The 27,789-nt window shown below is 41.3% G+C and overlaps 1 protein-coding gene across 1 annotated transcript; it reads right to left on the bottom strand.

The window, feature by feature from the left end:
* Positions 1-3,627: 3,627 nt before the first annotated feature.
* On the bottom strand, positions 3,628-15,449 carry GSTP1 (glutathione S-transferase pi 1). The gene is made up of 7 exons (XM_015819722.2): positions 15,308-15,449; positions 15,066-15,104; positions 9,103-9,209; positions 8,717-8,804; positions 7,768-7,871; positions 6,755-6,862; positions 3,628-3,873 (listed from the first exon to the last, which is right to left on the bottom strand). Coding segments are annotated over exons 1-7 (636 nt in total). The 5' UTR covers positions 15,309-15,449; the 3' UTR covers positions 3,628-3,684.
* Positions 15,450-27,789: the final 12,340 nt, after the last annotated feature.

The raw sequence follows: 27,789 nt of genomic DNA, 5'->3' as shown, positions 1-27,789 counted from the left end.
TTATTGTTTATTATCTTGTAAGGAAATTATATAGGGTTTTGTTTAGAGAAAAAAATTAATTAATGATGGTTTAGATTAATAAAACTGATATATCCTTTTTTCTTATTATCTTAAAAGATTATAAATATTTGATTATGGCATTAATTGTAGAGGTGATGGTATATTATAGATAATTGTAAGGGTGATGGAATGTATTACATATAATTGATAAATTGAAGATATGGCAAAGTTTCTTGTATGATTAAGGGATTGGTGAGGATGGATCAGCTATATTTAAGATAGATTATATTAGCTTATATTTGATTATCTTTTTATGAGTTAAAGTATTTTTATATTAGATTAGTTTATATTGGGTAGTCTTATATAGATTTGGGAAGACGAATGTTTAATCCTGTAATCAGTTCTGGGAAGTCTGGGGGGGTTGGGGGGGATGGGGGTGGGAGGGAGTATAGAAATAGAGTTAATAGTATAGACTTAAGGGGGAAGTAGGATACATTAAAATAATAATAGACTATTCATATGTATAACTGAGTTAATTATATTGAAACAATTTGAATTGTATAAGTATGATTTTGTTTTGGTTAATTGATGGCCTTGCCACCATGTTAAATAAAAACCAATAAAAATTTTGTTGAAAAAAAAACAAAACTAGTACGCCCTTCTCGAGTAGAGTGAAGGACGCAATTCTTCTGCCAGTGTTGAAGTTAAGCTATCTGTATATATGTAGCAGAGGGATACCTTTTTGCCCACTGCCTCACACAGCAAAACATCTTGAGCTCCTAGTAATAATAGCTTGTGATTGTGATACAAGGAACAATCTGTTGCTAACAGAAACATCAGAAATGCATATGAACAGCTACAATCATTGTAACACCTAAAACAAAAATCAGTTTCTTGATGAACAAGCATGTCCATGATTTTCAGTGCAATCATACAGAAGTCTCTCCCCATGTATATGTTCAAAAGATAGGAATATTATCATTTAAGAGTTGTATATGGTCCTCAACCCATATAGCGGTCCTGAGTGTAACATCACCCTACTGAAATTAATTTACAACCCATCAGTTTATGGCAGAATTGATTCTCCCCCCCCCAAAAAAAAATAAATAAGGGCTAACATTTATTTGAGGGTGAAGGTTTGTTCTCTGAGCTTGTGGGTTGATTTCTGAATGTTTTGTTACCAGGCTAGGTAACATCTTCAGCAGCTTTTAGGGGATGTCTCTGTCAGTGCTCTTCTGTTTATCAGGGCTTCAGGTGTGGGTGTGTCAAGTGCAGGTCTTGTGATGGGTCAGGTAAGGGTCATCAGAGAAAGGCTTGTGATAGGGAGGTTACTTCAGATCAAGGTCATTGGAGGGTGTGAGTCATCAGTGAGAGGCGTGATGGGTCTTGTGATGAGGTTACATCAAGTCAGGGTCATTGGAAGGTGAACTGCTGAGGGGGGGCTTGCATGGGTTGAGTGAGGTGCTGTCCCTGGTTGGCTGTGTGGTTGATTTAGATTCTGAGGGGTTTGTAGGCTGGTTGTAGGTCGATGTGTCTGTTGATGGAGTTGCTTGTGGAGTGCCAGTGCCGTCACCATCCTACACCTGAGCTACAGATATTCGCTACTATTGCATAACATTTATTTCTCCAGGACTAACTTACTTTGCTGTACAATTACCAACACAGAAAGATAAACAAGAGGCAAGAATATTCAGCTTTGTGCCCCTGAGAAGACATCATCATCTCTTATGCTTGTATCCTTAGAGTCTGTTTCATTCATTCATTCATTCATTCATTCATTCATTCATTCATTCATAAATAAATAAATAAATAAATAAATAAATAAATAAGGCTCCCTTGTAAAAGAAAACATTTTAGAGGGAAGAATCAAAAGCATATTTTCATCTATCACAAATCAAAGAATGGGTCTCCTCCTTTAAAATTAAATTTATATGCCACACATATCACCCTCTAAAGTAATCCTTGGTGTCTTATAATACAATAAAAATCTAAACATAAAAACAATTTAAAATTACAAGAGTTAAATTACAGGCTAAAATCATGGGACTGAAGTGGTGTCTTCTCTGGCACTGCACCAACCATCTCCAGCCTAGAGCATCCCCAAGCCAACTAGCAGAACCATGCTTAATGCCTTTCTGGAAGGCCAGAAGGATGTGTGTGTGTGTGTGTGTGTGTGTGTGTGTGTGTGTGTGTGTGTGTGTGAATCTCATCTCCAGTGGCAAGATGTTCCAAAGGCAGGACCACATCAGAAAAGGCTCTTCTCCTAGACCTCACAAGCCAAAATTCCTTGGCTGATGGAGTCTGCAGTAGGTCCCCTTCTGCTCAAACAGATGTGGGCAACTATGGCACTTTACAATCTGTGCACTTCGACTCCCATGGCTGGCTCAGGAATTCTGGGAGTTGAAGTCCACAGCTGTAAAGTTGCCATAGTTACCCACCCCTATGCTAGAATGAGTAGGGATGCACAATCCCATTGGGGAGAAATGGTTCTTCAAATATCCTGGCTTATTAAATGAACTCTCTGGGTACAAATCTGCTATGAGAAATGTTTTTTTTTTCTTCCAAAGATATATTTTCAAAATATTTTAACCTATAGGGTATGTATGATAAACACATAATGAAAATGCAGGTAATGTAATTAAGATATAAAGATGGCAAGACCCTAAGAATCTCAGGCAGAATAGCAGTATGACTGATTTTAAATGTATAATAAATAGAAATAACTTGATCCAACACAGAAAAGTGACGGGGCATTAAGGCGCTGCACCAGTTGAAATTATGGAAGATATTACAAGAATGTTCAATGAGATGGGGGGCAGGCATAAAACCATCTGCACACTTATATAATAGACCAGAGGTCCCCAAACTTTTGAGCACCAGGGATCGGTTCTGTGGAGAGAGGTTTTTCTGCAGACCAGAGCGGGAGTGGTTTCATGTACTGCCTGCATCCTGCAGATGGGGCTTTGCTTGTCTGCGCGGACCAGTTTCTTGCATGCCCCGGCCTGGTGCCGGTCCACAGACCAGGGGTTGGGGACCCCTGTAATAGACAACTGTCTGAAAATAAGTTACCTCAGAAATGGTTGCTGAAATTATTTTAATCAAACTGACCTAATAGGATATTTTCTCCATTTTATTATAGAGTTCAATATCAGATCCAGATAAAACAAAAAAATCAGCACTTTCAGCAATCTTTAATCCTGAAATGCAGTGCAGGCTCTGATCTTGGAACTGTAGCCATGCAGATTACTGCTAAGGGAAATATACACTGCTAATAAGAGAGGCCAGAGTATATTTAAAAGAGGGGTGACTGATTTAGGAGGAACTGTTGACTTTAAAAAATGCAACTGTTGAATTTTGATTCCAATGGGAAAAGAACATGAGTGAATGGTACATTCTCATTCCTGTGTCATAGCCGCACCATGAATCAGTTTTTGCAGAACTGGATTTTATTATTTTGAAAAAGTGTATCTACCAACACCAACAATAAGTGATTTTAGCATTATTGCTACTCTAATCCAACCAGACACCAGGTGCTAAACATCTTTCCTGGGCTGTAGAAGCCTTCCATGCCCGCAGTTTTCATGATTTTCCTTCCCCAGCAGAGAGATACAAGCCTTTTTTTTAAAACTAGCTTTATTAGATCTATAAAACTACAAACTTTGCATCCTAGAAAAGTAAGTAGCTTTACTGCTTGCCATTCCCATTGATGAAACGTTTCTTACGGGCATCTGATTCCAGGAACTTCTTGAGAAGTGGCCGGTCGTTAAGGCGCTGCACATAACCAGCCAGCAAAGGAAAGGAAGCCAAGCAATTGGGTGCCAGGACCAAATGAGCATGTAGACTGTCGAGCAGATTATAGTCTGCAAAGCCGATCTGGAGAAGACGGAGAGAAGTGGCACACAACAACAGAAGAGAGAAATGGAAATAAAAACATAATTAACTTAGCAAAACAGGTTTAGTTCTGTATTTTTGTACATAACAGTAATAATAATAATAATAAAGTTGGAAGGGACCTTGGAGATCGAGTCCAACCCCCTGCCCAGGCAGGAACCCTACACCATTTCAGACAAACGGCTGTCCAGTCTCTTCTTAAAAACTTCCAGTGTTGGAGCATTCACCACTTCTGGAGGCAGGTTGTTCCATTGGTTAATTGTTCTAACATTCAGGAAGTTTCTCCTTAGTTCTAAGCTGCTTCTCTCCTTGATCAGTTTCCACCCATTGCTTCTCGTCCTGCCTTCAGGCGCCTTGGAGAATAGTAAACATAGATGTTCCCCCCCCCCCCAAATACAAGCCAAACCTTTCAAGGACTACATGTACCATATTTGCTAAATATCTATAATGGCAGAGGTGGCATTTTCTTCCATTTCCACTGACAGTATTTCTTGAAATTCAAGAAAGCAGCTTTTTAAAAGAAAAAGAAAAATTGAGATTTCTCATATAGTTGGATTTTGGTACTGTGTTCTGTGCTTTCCTGCAACCCATAGAATTATAGGACATTGGGGATGAAGTCACATAAAGGGATTCGGATCTCTACTTGCCCATCAGCAGAACAACCCTGCAAAAACTACACAGAACAGAACTAAACCTGTGTGTGCAGAAACTAGCCAAATTAAGTTCAAAAATAAGCTGGGGTCTATTTGGCTGGGGTCTATGGAGAAAAATTATTTCGGGGGGGGGGGAAAATCCCCAATTGGGGATGGGGGGGAAGAACAGTCTGGCAGCCACTTGCAATGTGCTGATGATTCCAAGTGGAGCATATTTATGCATTTACTCTATTTGTATTTTACCCATCCCTGAAGGCTGCTTTTTAAGGCAACTCATTCCTGAAAGGGAATGAGTTGCCTTAAAAAGGGCTGCTGGGTGGCATTCAATGGACACAACGAGGGCAGCAAAATACAGTATGACCTTAATGCTGCCTGTATCCCCATACTGTAATCTGGAATGTGAGGTCTTATGTACCCACTCTCAGACTTAAGATAGGCTTTCCTTTGCTGCTTCATCTCCAGGAGTGCCTTGGTCTACCAAGGATGTGTCAAGAGGGATGGCCAGTGCAATCTGATCAAGCGCTACACCTTATTTAACTGGGAAACCAGGGTTTTAACCAAAAGGCCTACCCTATCCATGGGAAACTTCCCAGTTGCCCTATGAAACTCATTTGGAGTTTCAAATTTGGACTTGTTAAACTGGATGTCTTCCCCACAGGAGGGGAAAATGTGAGGGGGTATACAGTGAAACTCCATAGCTACCAGAGAATGATATGTCCATGGCAAAAGGTAGAGTCAATGCCCTTCATTTTCAGATCATATATCTACCCAACATATCACCCCTTATCTATGTCGGCCCCTCAGTAAGTTGCGCAAGATCCATGGTAGCCATGAACTCTTGTCTACATAGACCACTCAATAATGGAAGGCATGTTAAAAATTCCCCCAGCACCACAAGTCTAAGAAACACCCCTAGCCTCCCAAGAATAAGAGCAGCCCTGGCAGGGATGTTGCTGTATAGCAGACATGTCAAACACAAGGCCCGGGGGCCAGATGTGGCCCGCGAAGTGGTTTCATGTGGCCCGCGAAGCCATCCTGGAAACAGTGAGGGAACAGCCCCCGCTGCCTTGGCCCTGGCCCAGGCCGGCCGGGAGCCAATGTACAATTTTGTGGTGGCCATCTATGCTGAAACGCATTCAGTCTTAGCTCCACAAGGCCGTCTGGAAACAGCAAGGAACCAGCCCCTGCTGTGTCAGCCCTGCCCCCTGGGTGCATGCCGGGGAGGTGTCACCCTTTGTGAGGAATGAAGAAATGGACCATGCCTTGGCACTTGCCCTGGTCCCACCCCCTTCTGCCAGAGACCCTCAGATCTGTCCCACTCCTGCCCAGGCCCCCACAGGCACCCTTGACGCGAACGATGTAAAGCTGGCCATGCCCACCCAGTAGGCCACACCCACTCCATCCATGCCCACCCAGTAGGCCGCACCCACCCTGGCCACACACACCCGCCCCCCCCCAGGCAACTGCAATGCTGATGCAGCCCTCAATGAAATTGAGTTTGACATCCCTGCTGTATAGGCATGGGGGGGGAGTGATTTACCAGCAGCAAATCAATCAGCTCAGTGTTGCTCAGTTTACACTCACGCATACACAAATGTGCCCAGACAACACGAGGGAAAGTAGAAACACATACTCCGATGCTACTTGTTGCTTTATTGCGCAGAAGAAAACTCCACGCTTCCTATGGCCTTTGCCAGTAAAGGCTTTGACAAACAAGCACCTCATGGTCCCAATTCTGTGGGACTGCAAGGAAGCCCAGAACACAGTATGAAACCCTAACTATCTGAAAAATCTTGATTTTTCTTTTAAAAATAAACTGTTTTCTTGAGTTTCAAGAAATACTATCAACTGGAAGTATAACTGGGATTCTAAATGCATTACTCTATTTATACAACAAGGACAAGTCAGTTATCCCTCTTTATCTAAAATCAGATTAATACCTGACAAGACAAAGCAGAAGCCTGCTGTTAGCACATTAGCAATACTTGATTGCTTTAGCTCTGATTTAATGGCTGGCATGAACGAGATGGTTGTGGCTGCAATACAGTAAACCACCCTGTTTTTATTAACAATGACCACACATTAACAATAATGTATGAATTTCACCCCAGAGTAATTGCCTTCATCTCCGGAAGGCCATTAATGGCCAATCCAGATGTCTGTCTCCAACAGGAACACACATTAACAAGAAGCTGTGAGGGTTTGATTACCTGTTTGCCTACAATGAAGCCTTTCCCTCCATCGTTCTGAGCCAAGAGCTTCTCAAAAGGGGCCAGCTCAGCTGGCAGGGCCTCAATGTAAGCAGCTTTGCCAGATTCCTGTGAAAGAAAAACAGTCAGCTCTTTCCTCCCCCAGGTCTGCCTTTCCCCTCCCGGGAGAAGAATTAGGGTGAAAGGAATGCAACCAAGACATTTCTACCAATACTGCAAAATGAAAGATTCAATTATCCTAAGTAGCTTGCTTGAGCCCTTGTTATTGGGGGAGGGGGGTAATGCAAACCCCTTGGTTTTTTTTTTAAAAAAGAAGTTCGATTGTTGGGAGGTTGCATGATCTCTTTGTACCTACGAGCCCATGGTAAATGGAGAAACGGATCTCAGCATCTGTTTCTCATATGACTTATTAGTCCTTGAATGCATCTTTGTGTCCGACCAACAAAAATAATTTTCTCTCTGTCCAAGACTAGTGTAGGTAGGTAGGCTTTTCTAATCTTCATTTATTTCTTAATAAATCTAGCTTTTACTTCCAACAAATAAGAAATAATAGCTAGCATTCATTAGTCACTGGGCTGAGTCCATACTCTTCATAAAATGCACATTTTTCCTTTTAATGGGCCACTCTGCCACTTAGGCATATCAAACATGCGGCGCACATCCGGCCTGCACAGGCCACCCCCAGCCCCGCAAGGGCAAAACAAATCCCAATACATCATGATACGGCCCATGATACAATCAGGTTTGACACCCCTGGGTTAAAGCTTTACCATCTGCAGCGGGGTAAAAAGTTCAGCTGAACTAAATTAATCAGGTTTACCGTTACATTTTTAGATTGAAACTTAAATTAGCTTTTCCCAGTAGAATCTACCTCCTCTTAGATACTGTAAGAAAAACCCAGGATTTGATCAGCCTGTTGGTTCTCAGAGAAACCAAGGCATCATTAAATAGGGGACTGAGCTCTCCATCTGGCAGCTAAAAATAAAACCAGGTTCTCCTATAATCCCTCTTACATAGTTGTGGTAGATTAAGCGGGCATATTTAATTCGCAGGTCCTCCACACCATCATTCACCATGTCCAGCAGCGCTGCTTCCTTTGCATCTTCACCATAGAGTCCTGAGGGGCAGGAAAGAAGGTGACACAGTCTAAAGTCAGAGAGGATAACAACAACATTGATAACTAAAACTGCATTATCCCCAGTACTGTATAGCATTTACACGTGTTTAGGCCAGGCTTTTCTAAACCATGGTTTGCTGAATAAGCTACAGCAGCTTGATCTATAATGGGTGTAATTAAAAATACACTTAGTCAAAAACAAATTATACATTTGGGTTAGCATTTTATGGGAATGAAGTCAGAGATTTCCTGCAGCTAACATCTGGAAGTCAATCTACAACTGCTAAGCATACATCTGATTGGTGTATTTGGCCCAAGGCAGTTTTTAATTTATTATCAGTATTTATGCAAATCGTAACTCTTATTCTCTGATTTTTAATGTATTTTTACAGCCACATCTGGTAGTTGCCTTTTGTTATATTTTTAAAAATCTCTTATGGGCAATAAAATTACCCCCCTTGTTTGTTTTTACCTTTGAGTCAGTGTTCACTCTTAGTGAGTGCCTGGATAAATTTCTATAGTTTTCTTGGCAAGATTTAAAAAATTCTTTGCCATTGCCTGCTCCCTTGGGCTGAGAAGAATGACTGGCCCAAGGTCACCCAGCTGGCTTTCTTCTAAGGCAGGACAAGAACTCAGTGCCTTAATAACTACACCAAACTGGCTCTATATTAGCTATTAATTGAATTCCATTATATTGTTTCTTGGTCTTTTAGTTAGGATCAAGTATGTAGAATTCCACTGTAATCAATTCAAGAGGCATGATATATACACATAAGCACATATGTAGACACAAATGTTCTAGCCCCAAAAGGCAACATGCCCACAGATTTGCCCATATATCCCACCGTGATTCCTAGCCAAGTGGCGCAGAATAGCATTAGACTGATGCAATATAAAATTCCCATCCTGGAATCTCGGCACTTGGCCAAAGGCCTAGAAGAGAAGAAGTGAGAGGAAAAATGGTTAGTGATGTAGCATCCCATTGTATTTCCAGAAAAATAAAGATATTGCTGAATAATGCCTCCTCCAAAACCCAGTAAGTATTGCAAATACGAAGATAATGACATTTATTAACTAACTGGAGAACCACAGGCTGTGCATCCTAAGAGAGAAGTCTGGTTAATGAAATTATAACATTGGGAGCTGGAATGCATGAGAGAGCTCGTTTTGCAGAAGGATTTCCCTTCTAAACCCATAAAATAAAAAGTATCTGCAAGGCAGCTTTACTCACACACAATTTCTTGAGATCTCCCTTCTGCCAAATCTCCCCATTCACCACATCCTCTGTCCACTCCTGTCCCTGATCAGTCAGCAGCATGCGTATGGCTTCTCCACGGCCTGAGACAAAAAATTCCAAACGTGGATAAACCTAGTGGCAATATTTATTGAGCACATGGAACCATATTTTTTTAAGTATGGGTCATTGACTATAATTATTTGGATTCACAAGATGCTAAGTTACCCACCCAACCCCCACAGACCACATTTTGGTTTTGCGTGTTCGGTGATGAGAAGCAGTATTTTCAAGAAAACTTAACTAACCCTGCAGCGGAGCAGAAGGAAAGATGACATTTGTCAAAGAGCTGCTAAGGAAGAAGTCTAAAATTAACAAGACAGATGCAGATAATAATCAGAGAGGCTTGTCAGAAAATGAGGCAGTTGCATGCTTGTGTCAAATATTGGAATGGGAGGAAGTTGTCTGTGAAGGATATTACAGAAGCCTTCTAGGGCCTCTTGAATTGAGTCTCAGTAGATTCAGGGGAAGGGCATACAGCAATGTTTTTATGCTGCCAACAAGCTAATAGTAAACAACAGCCCAATCAAGGAACCACCAAGGCCATTCCTACCAACACTTAACAGGGCAAGACACTAGTACAGCGGTTCTCAACCTATGGGTCGCGACCCCATTTGGGGTCGATCGACCATTTCACAGGGGTCGCCAAGCAAGGCTGTCCGCCATTTTTTTCCCCTTTTCCGGTGGGTGCCTTACCTCCCTTGAGCTGGGCCAGCTGGTGGTCGGCCTGCTCCGTCTCTGCCGCTTGCCAGCTAGCCTCGGCCAGCGCAGGGGGCGGAACCACGCATGTGCGGCGCTCCCGGGCAGGGAAAATCCTCGACTTACGACCGGTTGGGTAGTCCTCGACTTATGACCGGTTTAGTCCTCGACTTACGACCGGTTTAGTCCTCGACTTACGATCGGTTGGGGGTCGCGGCATTAAAAAGGTTGAGAACCACTGCACTAGTATATAAAATGAGTGCAAACCCCACTCCCTACTAGCACTGATGATGCTACATAGTTTCGTAATGAAATGTCTGCAAGAAAACAACCACGGTTAGAGAGCCCCAAGGACCCCACAGTACAGCCCTGAGGAACAAATAATTTCTTCTACTGGCAATGTTTTATGTTTTAAATAAAATGTTATGCTTTACACTTTCCCCTTTCATGTAGTGCAGCATCCATTGGCCAGGCTGCTTCTTCATCCATGGAACTCCAGATATTTTTTAAAATAATAGTGTTTCAACAGAAATGAGAGGAGCAGATTGATAATGTAAAGTATGATTGAGTGAAGTGTTCTCAAAGAAAATGTTGCCACTGGGATTTGAATAAGTACATTTTTATGTACTGTCATAAAATGGGGCATTCATTCTAAATCCAAGACTCCCTTCTGCTGGAGAAATGGTCAGAGTCAAGACATGATTGTTCTCCAAGAGGAGAAGCAGCAGTAGATGGCTTACAGGTCAGTCTTTTTACACTTTCCCAATGGAGCTTAATACCAGCTAAGTAACCAAACAACAACAGTTAAGGGACCGATCCCACATTAACTACAAAGCTTTTACCTCTGATGCCAGCCAACTCTCTCAGACTAAAATACACCATCTTCCAAATCATAGCTAAGGTGACCTCAGCAAAAGTGTCAGACTTGGTTAATACTTAGATGGGAGCCCTCCAAGGAATACCTGGGTTGGAATGGCAAGAACCATCCCAGAAAGTGGCAGTGCCAAAGCGCTTATGTACTACTTTCAAGAAAAGAATATGCCCATGAAGTCACAGGAGCCAAGTTACTCATGGCGGTAGATACAGTAGACAGGAAACCCTGTCTATTGTGTAGTAAATAAATCTGAGTAAAACGAAACAATAAATTTGGGGTGCTGTAAGTTCAAAACAATCTAGAGCACTGGTGTCAAACTCGCCCCGTCACGTGATGTGTCGTGACGTGTTGCGACTCTTTTTGCATTGCCGGCAATGGGGTGGGCGCGGCTTCGTTATGATGAAACCGGTCCGTGGGCCGGTAGTTTGATACCCCTGATCTAGAGACAGAAAAACCTTCAGATAATGGTGAACTGTCCCTGATTCTAAGCCCAATACCTAGCTCAATAACTATTGAATAACAATAGACATTTCCCCTGAGCATATTCTTCCATCTTCTCCCCATTCGCTTTGCTAACCCTGAACATAAATTATATCCCATGGGCTCCTAGATTGATTAGAACACTTACCTCTTTTTGTTGTCATTAATTTATTGTGTTTTTTTAAACACTACTTTTTGTTGATATATTTTGTATTGCCTTGCTCATGTACATTACCCACAGTTGGTTAGATTGAGCAGGTGTACAGAAGCTGTTAATAATAAAAGAAAGCAAGGAACAATGGGATATTTTAACAAATCAGTGGGTTACATTTTAATGAATATCAAACTAGTACACTGTGATATTATTTTCATGTGTATTTGAATATCCCAGAGTGTATAGTAAAAGTTGGGCTTAGCCTCCCTAAGTCGGAAACATAATATTTTGGACATTAACTTATATGTTTTGGGCTTGTTTGAATGTGGGGAGAAAAAACATTTAAATATGTGAGCTACCAAACAATTACAACTGGTTTAGAGCTCTGAATGGAAGACATGTATTCAATTTCTGAACAGGAATTGAACTTATCAGCATTGTACAAAATTAAACAGTATTCCTCCAGGTGGTCAAGATGTAATTTGTAATTTGAGCTTTTTGTTTGTATACATTTAATTCAAAAAAAAATTTTTTTGTGGGGTCCTTGGTGCTCTCTTGAGTTTGATTGTTTTCTTGCAGACATTTCATTACCCAAACTAGGATAACATCATCCGTCCACCAGCAGCACTGATGATGCTACCTAGTTTGGGTAATGAAACATCTGCAAGAAAAAACCAAGTTCAGAGAGCACCAAGGACCCCTCAATTCAACCGTGAGCAACCAATTTATTTTCTATTAATTTTTTGAGTTTTTAATTTTTTCCTTTTTTGTTTTGTTTTTATAATAAAAGCAATTTAAAATAAATATTGGAAGCTCAAGTGTTAATGAATCCATAGGGTCTGCCTTTCTGCCCCGCAGCTGGAATTCAGAGAACATTCCTCCTACATCAGACATGTCAAACACAAGGCCCAGGGTGGTTTCATGTGGCCTGCAAAGCCATCCTGGAAACAGTGAGGGAACGGCCCCCACTGCCTTGGCCCAGGCCGGCCGGGAGTCAATATACAATTTTGTGGTGGCCATCTATGCTGAAACACATTCAGTGTTAGCTCCATAAGGCCATCTGGAAACAGCGAGAAACCAGCTCCTGCCGTGTCGGCCCCACCCCCGGGTGCACGCTGGGGAGGTGTCACCCTTTGTGAGGAATGAAGAAATGCACCATTGCCTGGAAGTGGCCAGCAAATGGCCCTCACCTACTTCACATATCCAGCTTGATGGGCTCCGGCGGAGGGGTTTCAGCAGGCAATGAGGCTCCTCCAATGGACCATGCCTTGGCACTTGCCCCAGTCCCACCCCTTCTGCCAGAGACCCTCAGATCTGTCCCACTCCTGCCCAGGCCCCCATAGACATCATGTGAATGATGTAGAGCTGGCCATGCCATCCAATAGGCCACACCCACCCTGGCCACCCCCCCCCAAGGGCAACCGCAATGCTGATGCGTCCCTCAATGAAATTGAGTTTGACACCCCTGTCCTACATGGATATGGAATGTTAATACAACTGACTATGTAGCAAATCCTATTTAGCTCAGCAGGGACCAATAAAAGGAATGGTTAGCAATATAAAAAAAATCTGTAATTTCTTCTTATCCATATTCAGTTTGATGAAAAAGATTTTTTTTCCCATGGAAAAATGGCAAACAATTCATGGGTGGGTGCTAAAAAAATTTTCATTCTCCAGAATACTACAGAAATCTAAGGCCAATCTGGCAAAAGAAGAATTCTTGACAGACCTTGAATAAAAATTCATGAGGAAATAAAGGGGAAAAGTTTTTCAGTGTTCCTATCTGAACAAGAAACATTTTTAGCACTGTTCAGAATGTATGCTATAGACACATAGTTTCATTTTCTTTGCCCCAAGGACTTAATCAAGCTAAAAATTTCTTTTCCTAAACTATGTCCTATCTTCTGCAATACTTTGCTATTAATACTAATACTAATATTAATAATAATAATAAAGTTGGAAGGGACCTTGGAGATCATCTAGTCCAACCCCCTGCTCAGGCAGGAAACCCTATACCATTTCGGACAAATGGCTGTCCAGTCTTTTCTTAAAAACTTCCAGTGTTGGAGCATTCACCGTTTCTGGAGGCAGGTTGTTCCACTGATTAATTATTCTGTCAGGAAGTTTCTCCTTAGTTCTAGGTTGCTTCTCTCCTTGATTAGTTTCCATCCCTTGCTTCTTGTCCTGCCTTCAGATGCTTTGGAAAATAGCTTGACTCCCTCTTCTTTGTGGCAGCCCCTGAGATATTAGAACACTGCTATCATGTCCTCCCTTGTCCTTCTCTTCATTAAACTAGACTAGACATACCCAATTCCAACCACCGTTCCTTATATGTTTTAGCCTCCAGTCCCCTAATCATCTTTGTTGCTCTTCTCTGTACTCTTTCTAGAGTCTCAACATCTTTTTTACATCGTGGTGACCAGTATGCACAGTAGTATATGAAAGATAGTATTTCATATACTACTATAAATATTAGCAGTGTTAAGTAACTAAATGTTACTATTATATTTGAATTATAACCAGTAAATACATGTGCTTTTGTCAAAATACAAAAATATAAAATATATATCATACTCCCTCCTCACATAATCCTTTTCATGACATTTTTGCATTCCACAGCAAATAATTTTGACATTTTTTTGTCCTGTGTATTTGTGGGGACATCTCATATGGCCATTAAAACTTAAGATGCTGTTGGTAGTGAAGGCATCAGGCTAAAAAGTTAGACTGTGAGTTCTAGTCCTACCTTAAGCATGAAAGCTGGTTGGGGTGAGTTTGAGCCAGTCACTCACTCTCAGCCCAACCCCCACCTCAAAGGGGTGCTGTTATGGGGAAAAATACGAGGAGAAAGGAGTATTAGTTGTGTTTGCTGCCTTGAGTTACTTATAAAAATAATAAAAGGCGGGATAAATAAACCTCTCCCAGGAGAGACTGCCAGGTTAAGAACCAAACTTCATTTGGTTTTTGACTAAATCTTAGAGTATTAATGTAGTTTATATGTTATAATAGGTTACTTATTTTTATTTATAATTATTAATATGATGTTATAATTATTGTGTTTAATACTAGTATATTTGTTAAAAAGAGAGTTAAAGGATGTTATAGATTTGTTATTCTAATAGTTGATTAATGTTAGATAGAGTATGGTTATTGTATTGTTAACCCTGTGATTGGCTCTGGGAAGTGGGGGGGAGGGAGGGGGGAGTGGAAGCGTGGGTTTTGGGGAGGGGGGGAGTTATATCGTAAAACTTTTATAAAATTTTCAATAAAAATAAAAAAAAAAGAACTACGGGCAGCTCAGAAGGCTGCAAAATAAGACTCCAAGCTGGGCAACCGGGATGCAACGAAGCCAGCCAGAATCCTCCGCTTCCTGGCAATAGCGCAGTCTAAGCTCCAACACATGATCAAAATGGTTGGAAAGAAACAATAAAGCCCTTGTAAAAACGGCGTCCTGTTTTGCAGGAGGAAACCAGCCAGGAGACCTTCTGAAAACTGGAAGACAAGTTTAGGGTGCAGGAACAGAACAATTGCTGCAAATCACACACTTTTTGCGAGCTTAGGGGGGAAAAGAGAACTCCCCCCGATTGAAGAATATTTCAAGCTTCGCCCTACTGGCGAAGACTTCACCCCTCTCCTTCCTGCAACGTTACTTTAAAAACCTCCCTCACCCGAGACGCATTTCTCAGTACTCACCTCGAACAGGGAAGTAGGTGAGGGTGTACTCGCCAGGCACTAGGAGGGAAAAAAAACGGGAAGGAAGCAGGACGGTTACCTCAACACCCGCTAGACATGATAAACGCGACGGGATGCATTTAATTCTGCCAGGAGATGGGAGCACTACGCGCCCCCCCCCCCGCCATTGCATCTCGCCTGCCCATCGCCCCAGGAAGGGAAGGAGAAACGGATCAGCCGAACAGAAACGTGGGGATACTCACTGTCGGGAAAGCTGCGGGTCAAGGCACAACCAAAGCAGGGGGCGATTGATGGAGCAGATTTTCTAGCAGCTGCACAAAGCCAAGCTCGGCAAAGGATGCTGAGTCACGCTCCATTAGCTGGCCTCGGACCAGCCCTTCTTAAAGGGGCAGGAAAGGGTTTAGACATGTCTTATTCTTTATTTCCGAGGCTAAGTTTGATCTTAGTTTTAGCGGGAATCCAAGGCAATCTTTTGGGCCGTCTCGGACACTGGAATGTGCCTGGGAAAACGACGATCCCTAAATATATAGGGAGCGGTTTGTCTTTTGGAACACAGCGCTGGCACTGCAAGTGGGGTCGTTGATCAGCTCGACTTTTAGAGTCAAAGTTGAGTCACAAAGTCGAAAGTAAGGTGTCCCTTCCCCTTTTCCAGGAACTGCAATTGATGGAGAGAGAAGCAACAGTTGGAGGAAATATATTATAAATCACAGTCACATAACATACTAACCCCCCATTATAGCTAATTTTGTGTGAATCCAAATGCTTCTTTCAGTTACAAAGTATTAGTTTGTGCAGCAATTGTGTCTGATAGAAGAAGCAATGGGAAACTACTGGAGTGTTCCTTGTGCAAAATAAAGCCAGAAGAGGCTAGCTAGAGGATAAAACTCCTAAATGAAAACCACTCATAGCTGAGATTAAGAACGAAAAGGATGAGCCTTAAACTGGCTGTTCTCTCAGGCCTTATGCCCTGATGTTGCATAACACATCTGATTGTGTAATATCGGTTACTGGCCCAGGATTGGTATGTTGCATCTGCATTTTGTTTTTATTCCTTTTATTCCTTTATGTCCAGAGTCACTTGCCGAGTATGTGATCTTAAAAATCAAAAGTTTCTTTCTTTTTAAATGAAGAAATAAAACAAATGTTCATAGATGGTGACTTTTAAATACAATTGTCAATTGAGATATCTTAATGTTACGGTGTGTTGAAATACATTTAACTGCTTGGGAATTACATCACATGTACAGAAAATCTCCACCCATCATCCCTGCTCTGAAACAAACCAGTGATTCAATTTAGATATTTATTCTATGGCTGAAGAGTATAGACTTTTCACTAGTGCTTGTTGGTCATTGATCTATTTGTAGTTTTATATTTATGTCAGAATATTAATTATGGCCTTCAGTTACAGTAAATCTTGCATGAAATCTCACCTCAACCTAAAGACAGGGAATACATACTTTTGAAATTAGTGTCAACCTTTGTTTTAAATATGATTCAGTGTTAACCACGCTTAAGGACACTTACCCAGAAAAAATGACCCAGTACCCTTTTAATTTTTTAAAGTATTTTTTTTTATTTCACAAGCAGCAAAAAGTCTGGGGTAGTCCACTTCTATTCTAGGGATAGGGAGATGCATAGAAAAGGAAAGCCAATCTTGCCCCATCCCCTTTCTTTCCAAAAGAAATTTATATAGCTTTGCAGGGGCTGCAAAACCACAGCAGAGCAGAGCAAATTCTGCAGCAAAGACAACTCTTCATTATTGCTGCAGCTTTGTGCTGATTTCCCAGGGGGACTAATTGCTACTTTACTTTACTTTACTAGTCTAGGTTCAGACAACATACCAAGTTGTGCTTAGCTGTTTTTCCAAGAAAAAAAATATGCTTAATGGCATTTCATCTATTCACAAGGGTATCGTATTTCCAGATTTAGATCACACAGTAAGCCCAATCTCTGAATGGTTTTTGGAGCAGAGTTCCCCAACCTTTCCGGCTTTCCGGGGGGGGGGGAAAGAGAGGATGGTAATAATAATAATAATAATAATAATAATAATAACAACAACAACAACAACAACAACAACATTGGAAGGGACCTTGGAGGTCATCTAGTCCAACCCCCTGCTCAGGCAGGAAACCCTATACCATTTCGGACAAATGGCTGTCCATTTGGTTCCATGCAAGTGCACGCACGTAGCTCACGTAAATGGAGTACGCATGCATGTGCTCACCCACTGCTAGCACAAGTGGGGAGGTGCGCATGAACTCACCTGCCATTTCCATGGCCCAATTACAAACACCTCATGACTCACTAGTAGGCCGTGGTCCGGAGGTTGGGGACCCCTGGTTAGGGTATTAGGTGACTATGATAAAAATGATATCCTGGAAAGCTGGAATGTCCATAGAATATCTCTCTTCTAGTCTTTGCCCTTTGGTAATTCCCAGATCAGAACAGTGCTTAAAGTGAACTACACATTTATTCAAGGAACATTTTAACAACTCATAACTAGATTGTCGTTAATTAAAATGAGTGCTGAAGATTTTCCTTCCTGAACACTTTTGGGTGTATTTTATAGATTTTTGGCTGCTAATCACGAAAATTAACCTATCACATATTGTCTTATAGAAATCCTCAGTACTTGTTGGCTATGCTGCACCCATGAAAGACACCTACAGAAACAGGGGAACTGTTGCTGAAGCACATCCAGGACACCTATTACAACTGGAATATCTGTGGGGATCAAAAAGTAGTGGCTCTACTGCTTGGAATGCAGCTCAGATATACCAAGTCCTGTTGTTACATATGCAAATGGGTTCAGCCATGCAAGAGAGTCACATTACATTTAAAAGAAATGGTCACTCTGAAAGAATTTGGTTCCAGGACAGAAAAATATGGCACATGAACTACTTGTTGACCCAACAAAGATATTTTTGCCTCTGCTTCTTATAAAACTCGGGAGTGATGAAAAATTTTATGAAAGCAATGAGCAAGGAAGGTGAAGGTTTTTATCATTTGAGGCAGATGTTTCCAAGAATAACTGGTGCCAGGAAGTCATTTTTGTTGGTCTACAGATCAGATACATCATCAATAACAACCTGTTGAAGATCTATTAATGGGGCCAGAAAAAATTGCCTGGAAAGCATTCGAAGATGTTGTTGAGAATTTTCTTAGCAACTACAGAACACCAAACTACCTTCAGCTGGTTGACAGACTTCTTACAGAATACAAGACCTTGAAGTTTAATGTGTCACTGAAAAATCATTTTCTGCATTCATACCTGGATTCCTTTCACAAAAATCTAAGTGCAATCAGGGATAAACATGGCAAAAGATTTCACTAGGACATTGCCACAATGCAAAAACAGTATCAGGGCAACTGGAATGCATCAATGCTGTCTGACTATTGTTGGACACTGCAGCAACGTACATTGGACACTGAGTACAAATAAAAATTAGCAGTGAAACACATTTAGTCCTGCTGAATTCATGCAGTGTGTTGGAAACATTATGTTATTAAATACAATGTAGTCATTAAAAGTTAATTTCATATTTCTCAACATTCCGACATGTTACAATCATTCTGAAATTGTGTTCAGCTTGAAGAGGTCTATTATTATCATCAAATGTTTTTCAGGAAGCAAATTTTGTGAAACAAATTGTTGTTGTACAATCCACTCATCTCTATTTAACTTTAACTTTCCACTGTTTCATTGTGTTTAGTGAATTCTGCTCACCCATCAAGGAAAAATAAGTGTTCTGAACTAACAATAATTGCCTCGGGACCATTGAGATGATTATGTAACTTAAATTTAGAAACAGGAGAAAACATGGGTTTTTGGCCTAAGAGACAGTTGCAGCAAAGGTTGGTGGGAATAAGGGAATGGGCATAGCAGCAAACTAGAAAGGCCATGTAACAAGACCAAATAGTTTGATAATTAGGGAAACCACAGTTATCTGTTAAACTTGATCATGATTCCATATAGGCATATACCATGATCTCCAAAGTCACATTTTGAAAAATGTAAGACAATAAAAGGAGTTTCAAGGAAAAAATGTGCACCAACAGACCAGAGCAACTCAGGTTACAAACATCCAGATTGTGATCTTGGATGCTGCCACCTTCTCCCATAATCCCCTTCCCCTCCACATAATGGAAAGAACCCCAAAGCTAAGATTAATATCAGTCCTGAGGGCTAATCTCAGTTCCCATCTATTCCAAACACAAAAAATATTTACATTTTCCCAAGACAGTAGGCCTTTCCCCACAGTGAAGACAGATTAGGTAGGAATAAAACAAGTTATTCCATTACTGATTTTTGCTCTCCAGGTATTGCCTTCATTTTAGCTTGCTTTCAAAGGGTAGTCTCCCGATTTCTCGTGTGCAAGGTTTGTTAAGCAAAGTAAATGGCGAAATATTAATATTCTCTTATACTTCTCATGTTTGGAATGTCAATGCCATCATCCCAAGACAGCAGGAATAGGGCACAGGGTTTGATATCTGGAGCTTAATGTCTTTGACGCCATGTGCCCTTTAGTATTGACAAGAGTTGACAATACAAAGAGCAGTAAATGGGATGGACCCCAAAGAGAACCTGATGGGATCATGAAGGGAGATGAATTACAACACAAACACACACAAACACACACACAAAACTGAGATCCATTTTCCCAAGTTTTGAAAGATGCCTACTCTTGAGTTTTCCTGCTTTACTATCCATTCCAAAGTCCAGGTTTCAAAACTCTCCACTAAAGAGAGCAATGCCCCATGCCACTATATTTGGTTCTGTGGAAGGAAAGAAAAAAAATAATGTTACTGGGGAATGCTCAAGAACTGTAGGAAATGGGTTGTACCAGTCTGTTGTGGCCAAGAAATGCCAAGTTTTTCCTACCCTCTACAAGTTACCCAACTATGCTGTCAAAAGAATCATTAGCAAAGCAGACCCTCTTTTACATACTTTGAAACTGTACTTTTGAAAACTCCAGGGATTCTGTAACAGGAAGGACACAAGTAAAAAGCTGTATGCTGAGATGAGTAGGAATAAAGAGAGAGATAAGATTATCCTTTAACCTCTGATTAAAGTTGAAATTTGAAAAAAGAAGGATTTTCCATGTAACAGATTTCCACAAAGACAACATCTGTTCCAAGGTGCATCTTATTCCCTACAGGAATAAGAAAAAGTTAAAAACCAACTCCGCTTAGTTTCTTTGTCAGTTTTTAAGTTTCTGATTTGTTATCTCTCTACAATCTCAGACAAATTAGAATTGCATAATAATAATAATAATAATAATAATAATAATAATAATAATAATAATAATAATAATAATAATAATAATAATAATAACCACAACAACAACTGCTTCCATCCTGCGACGATATCTGTAATAACATCAAACACCCATGTCTGCCTATCCCAGGTCCTTGGTAAGGACTCGATAGGTAGACAAAATGCCAAATCCAGTCTGAACATCTGGCTGACTGAGCGATGATCCATCATCATCATCATCATCATCATCATCATCATCATCATCATCATCATAAAGTTGGAAGGGACTTTGGAAGTCATCAAGTCCAACCCCTTGCTCAGGCAGGAAACCCTATACCATTTATATTAGAGCTACTTCTAAGTAGAGAAGATCAGGATCGTCTTGGGATCTGCTTAAACTGAGATCCTTATCTTTTCTGTATCTATCTATTCATTGATCTAAAATGCTGGCTTCATTTTAGCGCTGTGATTGCAGTAGTATTGTATTTTTCCCCCTGTACTACTGAATCTTTTAATTAAAAGATGTCTTTATGCTTTCTCTTTTCATTTTTTTGAAAATAAGATTTGATTCTATTTATCTCTATCAGCCCACAAAGGAGGTGAACGAAGAAGAGCTGATTTCTCTAGTCACATACCTCAGTTTTTTAGGGCTAGGAGGTGGCTATAGAATTTATTTTATTTTTATTACTGCCCAGACTGCAGTAACCCTCTATCTCTTACACATCTTGAGAGTTGCCGGAAGGTGGAAGATGCCAAGTATAGGTTAGTCCTCGACTTATGACCAGAATTGGAATCAGAATTTCTGTTACTGTAAAATGAGTCATATGCAATTTTATTACCTTTTTTCCCCACAGTTCTTAAGTGAATCATATGATCATTAAGTGAATCTGGCTTTGACTTTGCTTGTTAGAAGCCCACCTGGGAAGGTTGCAAAGGACGATCACATGTCCCTTGGATACCGCAACCATCACAAATACGTGCCTGTTGCCAAGTGCCTGAATTTTGATCACATGACCATGTGGATTCTGTGATGATTGTAAGCATGATGACTGGGTTCTGTGTTACTTTTTTCATTGCAGTTGTAACTCTGAACAGTCCCTAAATGAATGATTGTAAGTTGAGGACTACCTGTAAAGGCAACTCCCTTGAAGACAGATGGTGGCATAGAAACTGCGTAGAAAGGGAGGAAGCCGAGGGTGTGTAGTCTCCAAGAACTTCTGGGACACGGCTTGAGATCTCTCAAGCGTTTCACTTTATAGATTCAGCTGTGCTGGTACCTCTACAAATGCAGATGGCACATGTATTTGAGATGGGACGGTTGTCTCGAGACCATGTCACTGGAGACCTACGGTATTTGCCAGCTGTCTGAAGAGGAACCAAATATCTCCATGGAAAGAAAGGCCAATCATAGTTCAAAACCTCTGGCAGAGATTTTGCTCTACTGTAATGAAAGACAGCAGGCAAGCAGGGCGAGAATTTTCTAGTTACCGCAATTGACAAACATCACCGGGCCTGACCTGAGAGACACAGCCAGATGTTGAGGTCACAACCTTACTTGAGCTACCTGCTTTCCATCTCTTTCTCCCTAACCTTTCTTGCAGAATTGTTGTGAAGATAAAGGCCCTAATACAGTGGTGGTGAACCTATGGCACGGGTGCCAGAGGCGGCACTCAGAGCCCTCTCTGTGGGCACGCGTGCCATCACCCCAGTCCTAGGCCTTCAGCTGGGTTTTATAAAACCTTTTCGCTTTAGGCCTCTGCTGCCGTGTGCAAAAAAAAAAAAGGTTAAATCAGTCAATTTCAACTTCTCGTGGAAAAAAAAAAGGTCTTGCAAAGTTGGAATTGATTGATTGAACTTTTTAGTCCCACCCAGTTTGCTGTTACCACCGCAGCCACGCCCACCCAATGGGCCATGTCCACCCAATTGGCCACACCCAGCCAATGGGCCACACCCAGCCGGCACTCAACGATGCATAAGTGGGTTTTGGGTTGCAGTTTGGGCACTCAGTCTCTAAAAGGTTCGCCATCACTGCCCTAATGGAAAAAACGGGGAGCGTAAAATAAATCAGATCTAGGTTACAAAAATTCAGACAACCTCTAGATGGCGATGAGATTGATGTTTTCTCTATTTTCTGCTGCCATGATACCTATTTTTGCAGCCCAGATCACTTAGCCATAAATAACTGCATACATATAAATATATCTTTAGATGCACTCATCAGGCATATAAAGATGGGCAAAATGCTTGACAAGTAGATATTGAGTACATGATGCTCCTCAACAAGAAGATGCAGTGATGGAAAACTTTCCTCTGGTACCCGAAGCAATTAAAAGTACACAAATCCTGTCCCTGTAAATATGATAACAGTCCAGGTAAGAAAATAGGCCCTGCAGGGGTAGGAGAAATCTTCAATGTCTAAGCAACTGAGACTTGTTCTTTAGTTCTTTCTTTCTGCTCTTGATTTCTCTTAGCTGAGCCACAGAACATTAAGACCTCACCCAGGACTCTTGGCATTGTCTGTAAGAGCTAGATGAGGTCTGGTTACTCCTGAACTGGAATGTTGCCAGCTTTTCACTAAATAAATCATGATCTGCTCAACAGTCCCCGCAGAGCATTGCCATTCACTCCATTCTGCCATTCAAAGAGCCAGGAAGGTAGCCAATGCCACAGGTGGGGTCCAGCTTTGCTGAAATACAATCAGCTTTATAAGCTGAGAAAGGGGATGATGCATGTGTGAGTGAATCATAACGGAGAGTAAGACTTAAGGAAGCAAATGCAGGTACGAGGATGGAAACGGAGAGGGCAGAACAGAGAAAACAAAACCTCTAAATATCTAAGCATTGTGCTGGTCTATGACCATAATAAAGATTTGCTTGGCTTTGATTCCTGAGCAGATATATCAAGCGCAAGCAGGGGTCCAGAGAAGGCAAGATAGTTTTATCAAAGACTTTCTTTTTTAAAAAAAAAAAATAGACACTACTAGCACGTGATGTATTTTATTCCCAGGGTATTGTCGCAGTCTCTTTTCTTTACTGCGTTATTTTCGAAAATAAGTAGATATTATGTAAATGCCCAGGGACTCCATAGTGTTGCTCAAACCGTAATCTGCAGGCACTGAGACCTCTTGGGTTTCCTACTTCAGGGAGTTGTTTTACCTTGTTTGCCTCATTAGTGAAAAGCCAATCTGGACCGGGTCATATGTCTGACCTGATAAGCTCAGATTCCCTCTATATCCTCCGGCTTCAATCTCGCTCCTTACAGTAATAAGATGACTTGATTAAGTTTTGATGGAGAGCGAGGGTGAGCTGTGACAGTAGCTGAGATTCCCTCCTGCTCCCATGTCAGTCCCTGGCCCTGGGAAGCACAAGGGATGATCCATTAGAAGCAGGGAAAGCAAACAGAAGACATGCCTGAAAGAATGGGGAGATAAGGGAGGGAAAGAAAGGACAGGAAACAGGAGAAAGAGAGAAAGGAAAGGGAGAGAGGGTGTTTAGAGTGGGTAGGAAAAGTGGGTCCCAGAAGGAGGAAAACATTGCGGAGAAAAATTTAATGGGAGAAGGAGTGAGACAGCGGAAGACAAAAGTAGCTGAAGGGTATTCTAAGATATTTGCATTACTTGAGATCTAGAAATATAACACTATGGCCGTCCGGTTAGGGGTGTGTGCCTTTGGAGAGGACAGATGCCAGCAGAGTGGCCCACAATAGAGTGGCAAGCAAGTAGCATAAGGAACAGAACTGGAGCAACTGGAAAAAAGGTGAGAAGGAATCAGGAATATAGTTCAGTGTCACACTTGATGTGCCTATGAGGATGGGAGCCAGAGAGGAAGGCCACGGCAGTGGGAAAAGGGGGTGGGCCTTGCCATGGATCATCTTCCCCAAAGAGGAAGTAAATAGTGAGAGCTCCAAAGGAGGACTGTAATTCTTTGCCAGTCTTCAGCATGTTCTTTTTCCTTCGGGAGACCCGTCGACTGAGAAGCGAGACATCACACCTGCAGGCATCTAGTTCCCGACATGGTGCTCAGAGGCAGTCCAAGGGTGGATACTCCCGAAGGACAAGCAGTCGGTCCCATGAAGAAGACCGGCAATCCATGCAACGGCCCAGGATCAGGAGCGCTTCTGACCCTGCCTCAGCCACTGCTTCTGGACCCCTCTTTCACACCCACTCCCAGTTGGGTGACGGAGCAACGTTGCCTGCAACCAAGCCAGAGGACAAGCCATTGCAAGAGACAGTTGGAAGGACCAGCCTGGCTTGTGCAGAAGAAAAATGCCTAAATATCAGGGATATGGAGCTTAGCCTCACCTCTGTCTTTGGGCAGGTAACTAAAAAAACTGGGAGCAGATGGGGGAAGCCATGACAAGGAAGAAGAGTGGGCTATCCAGGAAGAGGCGGGGGCTGAAAATTGGGGAATTTGTACTTGAGGTTCAATGGAAGAAAAGCTCAAATAAGAGAAATCCCCCACTTATCAATATTCCACCTTCTATCATTGTAGGTTTTATAGCTCAGGGTCTTTCAGCATTTGCCATGTTGGCTGGGGAGTTAGCCATATATGGAAAGTCATAGATTTGTTACTCATTACTCTCGGATCAGCTGAAGAAGTCTAGAGGCCAAGATCTGTTTTTTTTCTAATCCTGAAAATCCTTAGGATTTTCTTACAGCAAATCTGTAGGATTGACCCCTTCTGTAATTAAAGGTTGTACCAGTTTGAGATTGGTGGTGCCCCCATCCATGCCCTGCAATACTGTGGGCCTTTTGGCCATAACTACCATATTTAGCTCTTCCAGCTCCAAAAGAAATTAAGAGAAATTTGCTGCATTTCTGTTGCAGCTGTGAGTGGATTGGTTTGCCATTGGTAGGATCTTCTCCTTTTTCTTATTCTCCTTCATACGGTGAAAAAGCAAATGCAATGAAGAAGGAAAGGGGTGGGTGGAGCAGGGAGCAGGATAGCATTTGGCTACCATTTGATTGTGCCCTACAGAAGACAATCTAGATCAGGAGTCTTCAAACTTGGCCCTTTTATGACTTGTGGACTTCAACTCCCAGAATTTCTCAGCTAGGCATGCTAGCTAGGAATTCTGGGAGTTGAAGTCCACAAGTCATAAAAGGGCCAAGTTTGAAGACCCCTGATCTGGAGGGAGCATAGGCTCTAGTCCAACTACCTGCAAAAGCAGGAGAGTCTATACCATTTCAGATAAGTGGCTGTCCAGTCTCTCTTGAAAACCTCCAGTGATGGAGTGCCCACTGGAGACAAGCCGTTCCACTGGTTAATTGTTCTTACTGTCAGGAAATTTCTCCTTAGTTCTAGGTTGCTTCTCACCTTGATTAGTTTCTATCCATTGGTTCTTGTCTTGTCTTCTGGTGCTTTGGTAAATAGTTTGCCCCCCCCATGTTTGTGACAGCCCCTCAAATACTGGAACACTGCTATCTTATCACCCCAATCCTTCTTTTCGCCAGACTAGACATACCCAATTCCTGCAACCGTTCTTTATATGTCTCAATCTCCAGCTCCCTAATCATCTTTGTTGCTCTTTTCTCCATTCTTTCCAGAGTCTCAACATTTTTTTATATTGTGGTGGTGACCAAAACTGGATGCAGTATTCCAAGTGTGGCCATACTAAGGCTTTGTAAAGCGGTACTAATTTTTATTTAACACTAACTTGTATGCCGCCCTTCTCCCCACGGGACTCAGGGCGGCTCACAGCACATTAAAACAACACAAAAACATTTCCCCTTTAAAAGCCAATTAAAACCAAATATTTATAGCTGTGACATTATTAAAATCTTTAAAAATTTTCCCTATTTAAAATTCTATCCCTCTTTTAATGCAGCTTAGTATTCCATTGGCTTTTTTGGCTGCTGATGCGCACTGTTGGCTCATTTTTAAGTGATTGTTCACTTGGACTCCAAGATCCCTCTCACAGTTACCGGCATTGAGCCAAGTTTGACCTAGTCTATACCTGTACAGTTGGTTTTTCTTGCCCAAGCGTAAAACCTTACTTTTATCTACATTGAATTTCATTTTGTTAGACAGGGCCCAATGTTCAAGTCTGTCGAGATCCATCTGGATTTTGAGCCTATCTTCTGGGGTGTTGGCTATTCCTGCCATCTTAGTGTCATCTGCAAATGTGATGAGTTCCCCTTCTATTCCCTCATCTAGATTGTTTATTGAAGATATTGAAGAGTACTGGGCCTAAAACTGAACCATGGGGAACCCCACTACTTTCTTCCCTCCATGTGGATGTAGTTCCGCTGAGTACTACATGTTGAGTACAGTTTATCAGCCAGTTACTAACCAGTTATCTGGTGGTGATGCTGTCTATCCCACATTTTTCTAGCTTATCAAGAAGTAGGTTGTGATCTACTTTGTCAAATACCTTATACTTTATCAAATAATAAAATAAGACTTATTTGGCATGATCTGTTTTTGATAGCCCATGTTGGCTACTGGTTATATCTTTATTTGTAACTTAGATGTTTGCAGATTTGTTGCTTGATTACCTTTTCCTTATCTCTCCAGGTATTGATGTCAGGCTGATTGGTCTGTAATTTCCTGGATCTTTCCCCCCCCCCCCCATCCTTTTTTGAAGATGAGAACCACATCAGCTCTTTTCCAGTCCTCAAGTAGTTTCCTTGTGTTTCAAGAACTTTGAAAGATGTGGTTCAAAGATTCTGAGATCACATCTGCCAGTTCTTTCAAAACTCTGGGATGTAATCCATTAGGACCCGGAGATTTGAATCCATCCAGAGCTGACAGGTGTTCTCTTACCTTATTTTTGCTTATTTTAATTTGCATTCCTAGCCTGTCTTTTATGGTTTTGTTTTTGGTAAGTTGGTTTATATTTTTTTTTGAGTGAAGACAGATGCAAAGAATGAATTAAGCAGTTTTGCTTTCTCTCTACTGCCCATTACTTCCTAGCCATCTTCTCCCATTAATGAACCAATTGTTTCTTTGACTTTTTTCACATTTTTTATGTGTGAAAGAAACTTTTTTAAATTGTTTTTGACATTTGTTGCAAGTCTTAATTTGTTTTGGGCCTTAGGTTTCCTAATTTCAACTTTGCAGGTCCGGGCAATTTGCTGGCATTCTGCTTTAGTTATTTGTCTTTCCATTTTTTGTACTTATCCCTTTTTTCTTTCAATTGGTCAGAAGTTTCTTATGCATTCATGCTGGTTTTTTCTTGGTTTTCTTGGTTGAGCCAGTCTGTATTGGTTTCGATGCTGCTTCATGCAGTCTAAAAATGGGGTGATATGTGAACCTTCCTTGTTGATTTATTATTTATTTATTTATTATTTTAATTTGTATACCGCCCTTCTCCCATAGGACTCAGGGCGGTTCACAGCATATTAAAAACAAATAATAAACACAAAATACAAAAAATTACAAAATACAAAAATACAGAAAATAAACCCCGATAAAAGCCGAATTAAAACCAAATATTACAAGCTGTGTTTCCAATTAAAATACT

Source organism: Protobothrops mucrosquamatus, unplaced genomic scaffold (genome assembly GCF_001527695.2).
Source record: "Protobothrops mucrosquamatus isolate PMUCROS unplaced genomic scaffold, P.Mucros_1.0 scaffold970, whole genome shotgun sequence".
NCBI lineage: Eukaryota > Metazoa > Chordata > Lepidosauria > Squamata > Viperidae > Protobothrops > Protobothrops mucrosquamatus.
Note: the sequence above shows the minus strand (reverse complement) of the source record. Positions and strands in the feature narration are given on the sequence as shown.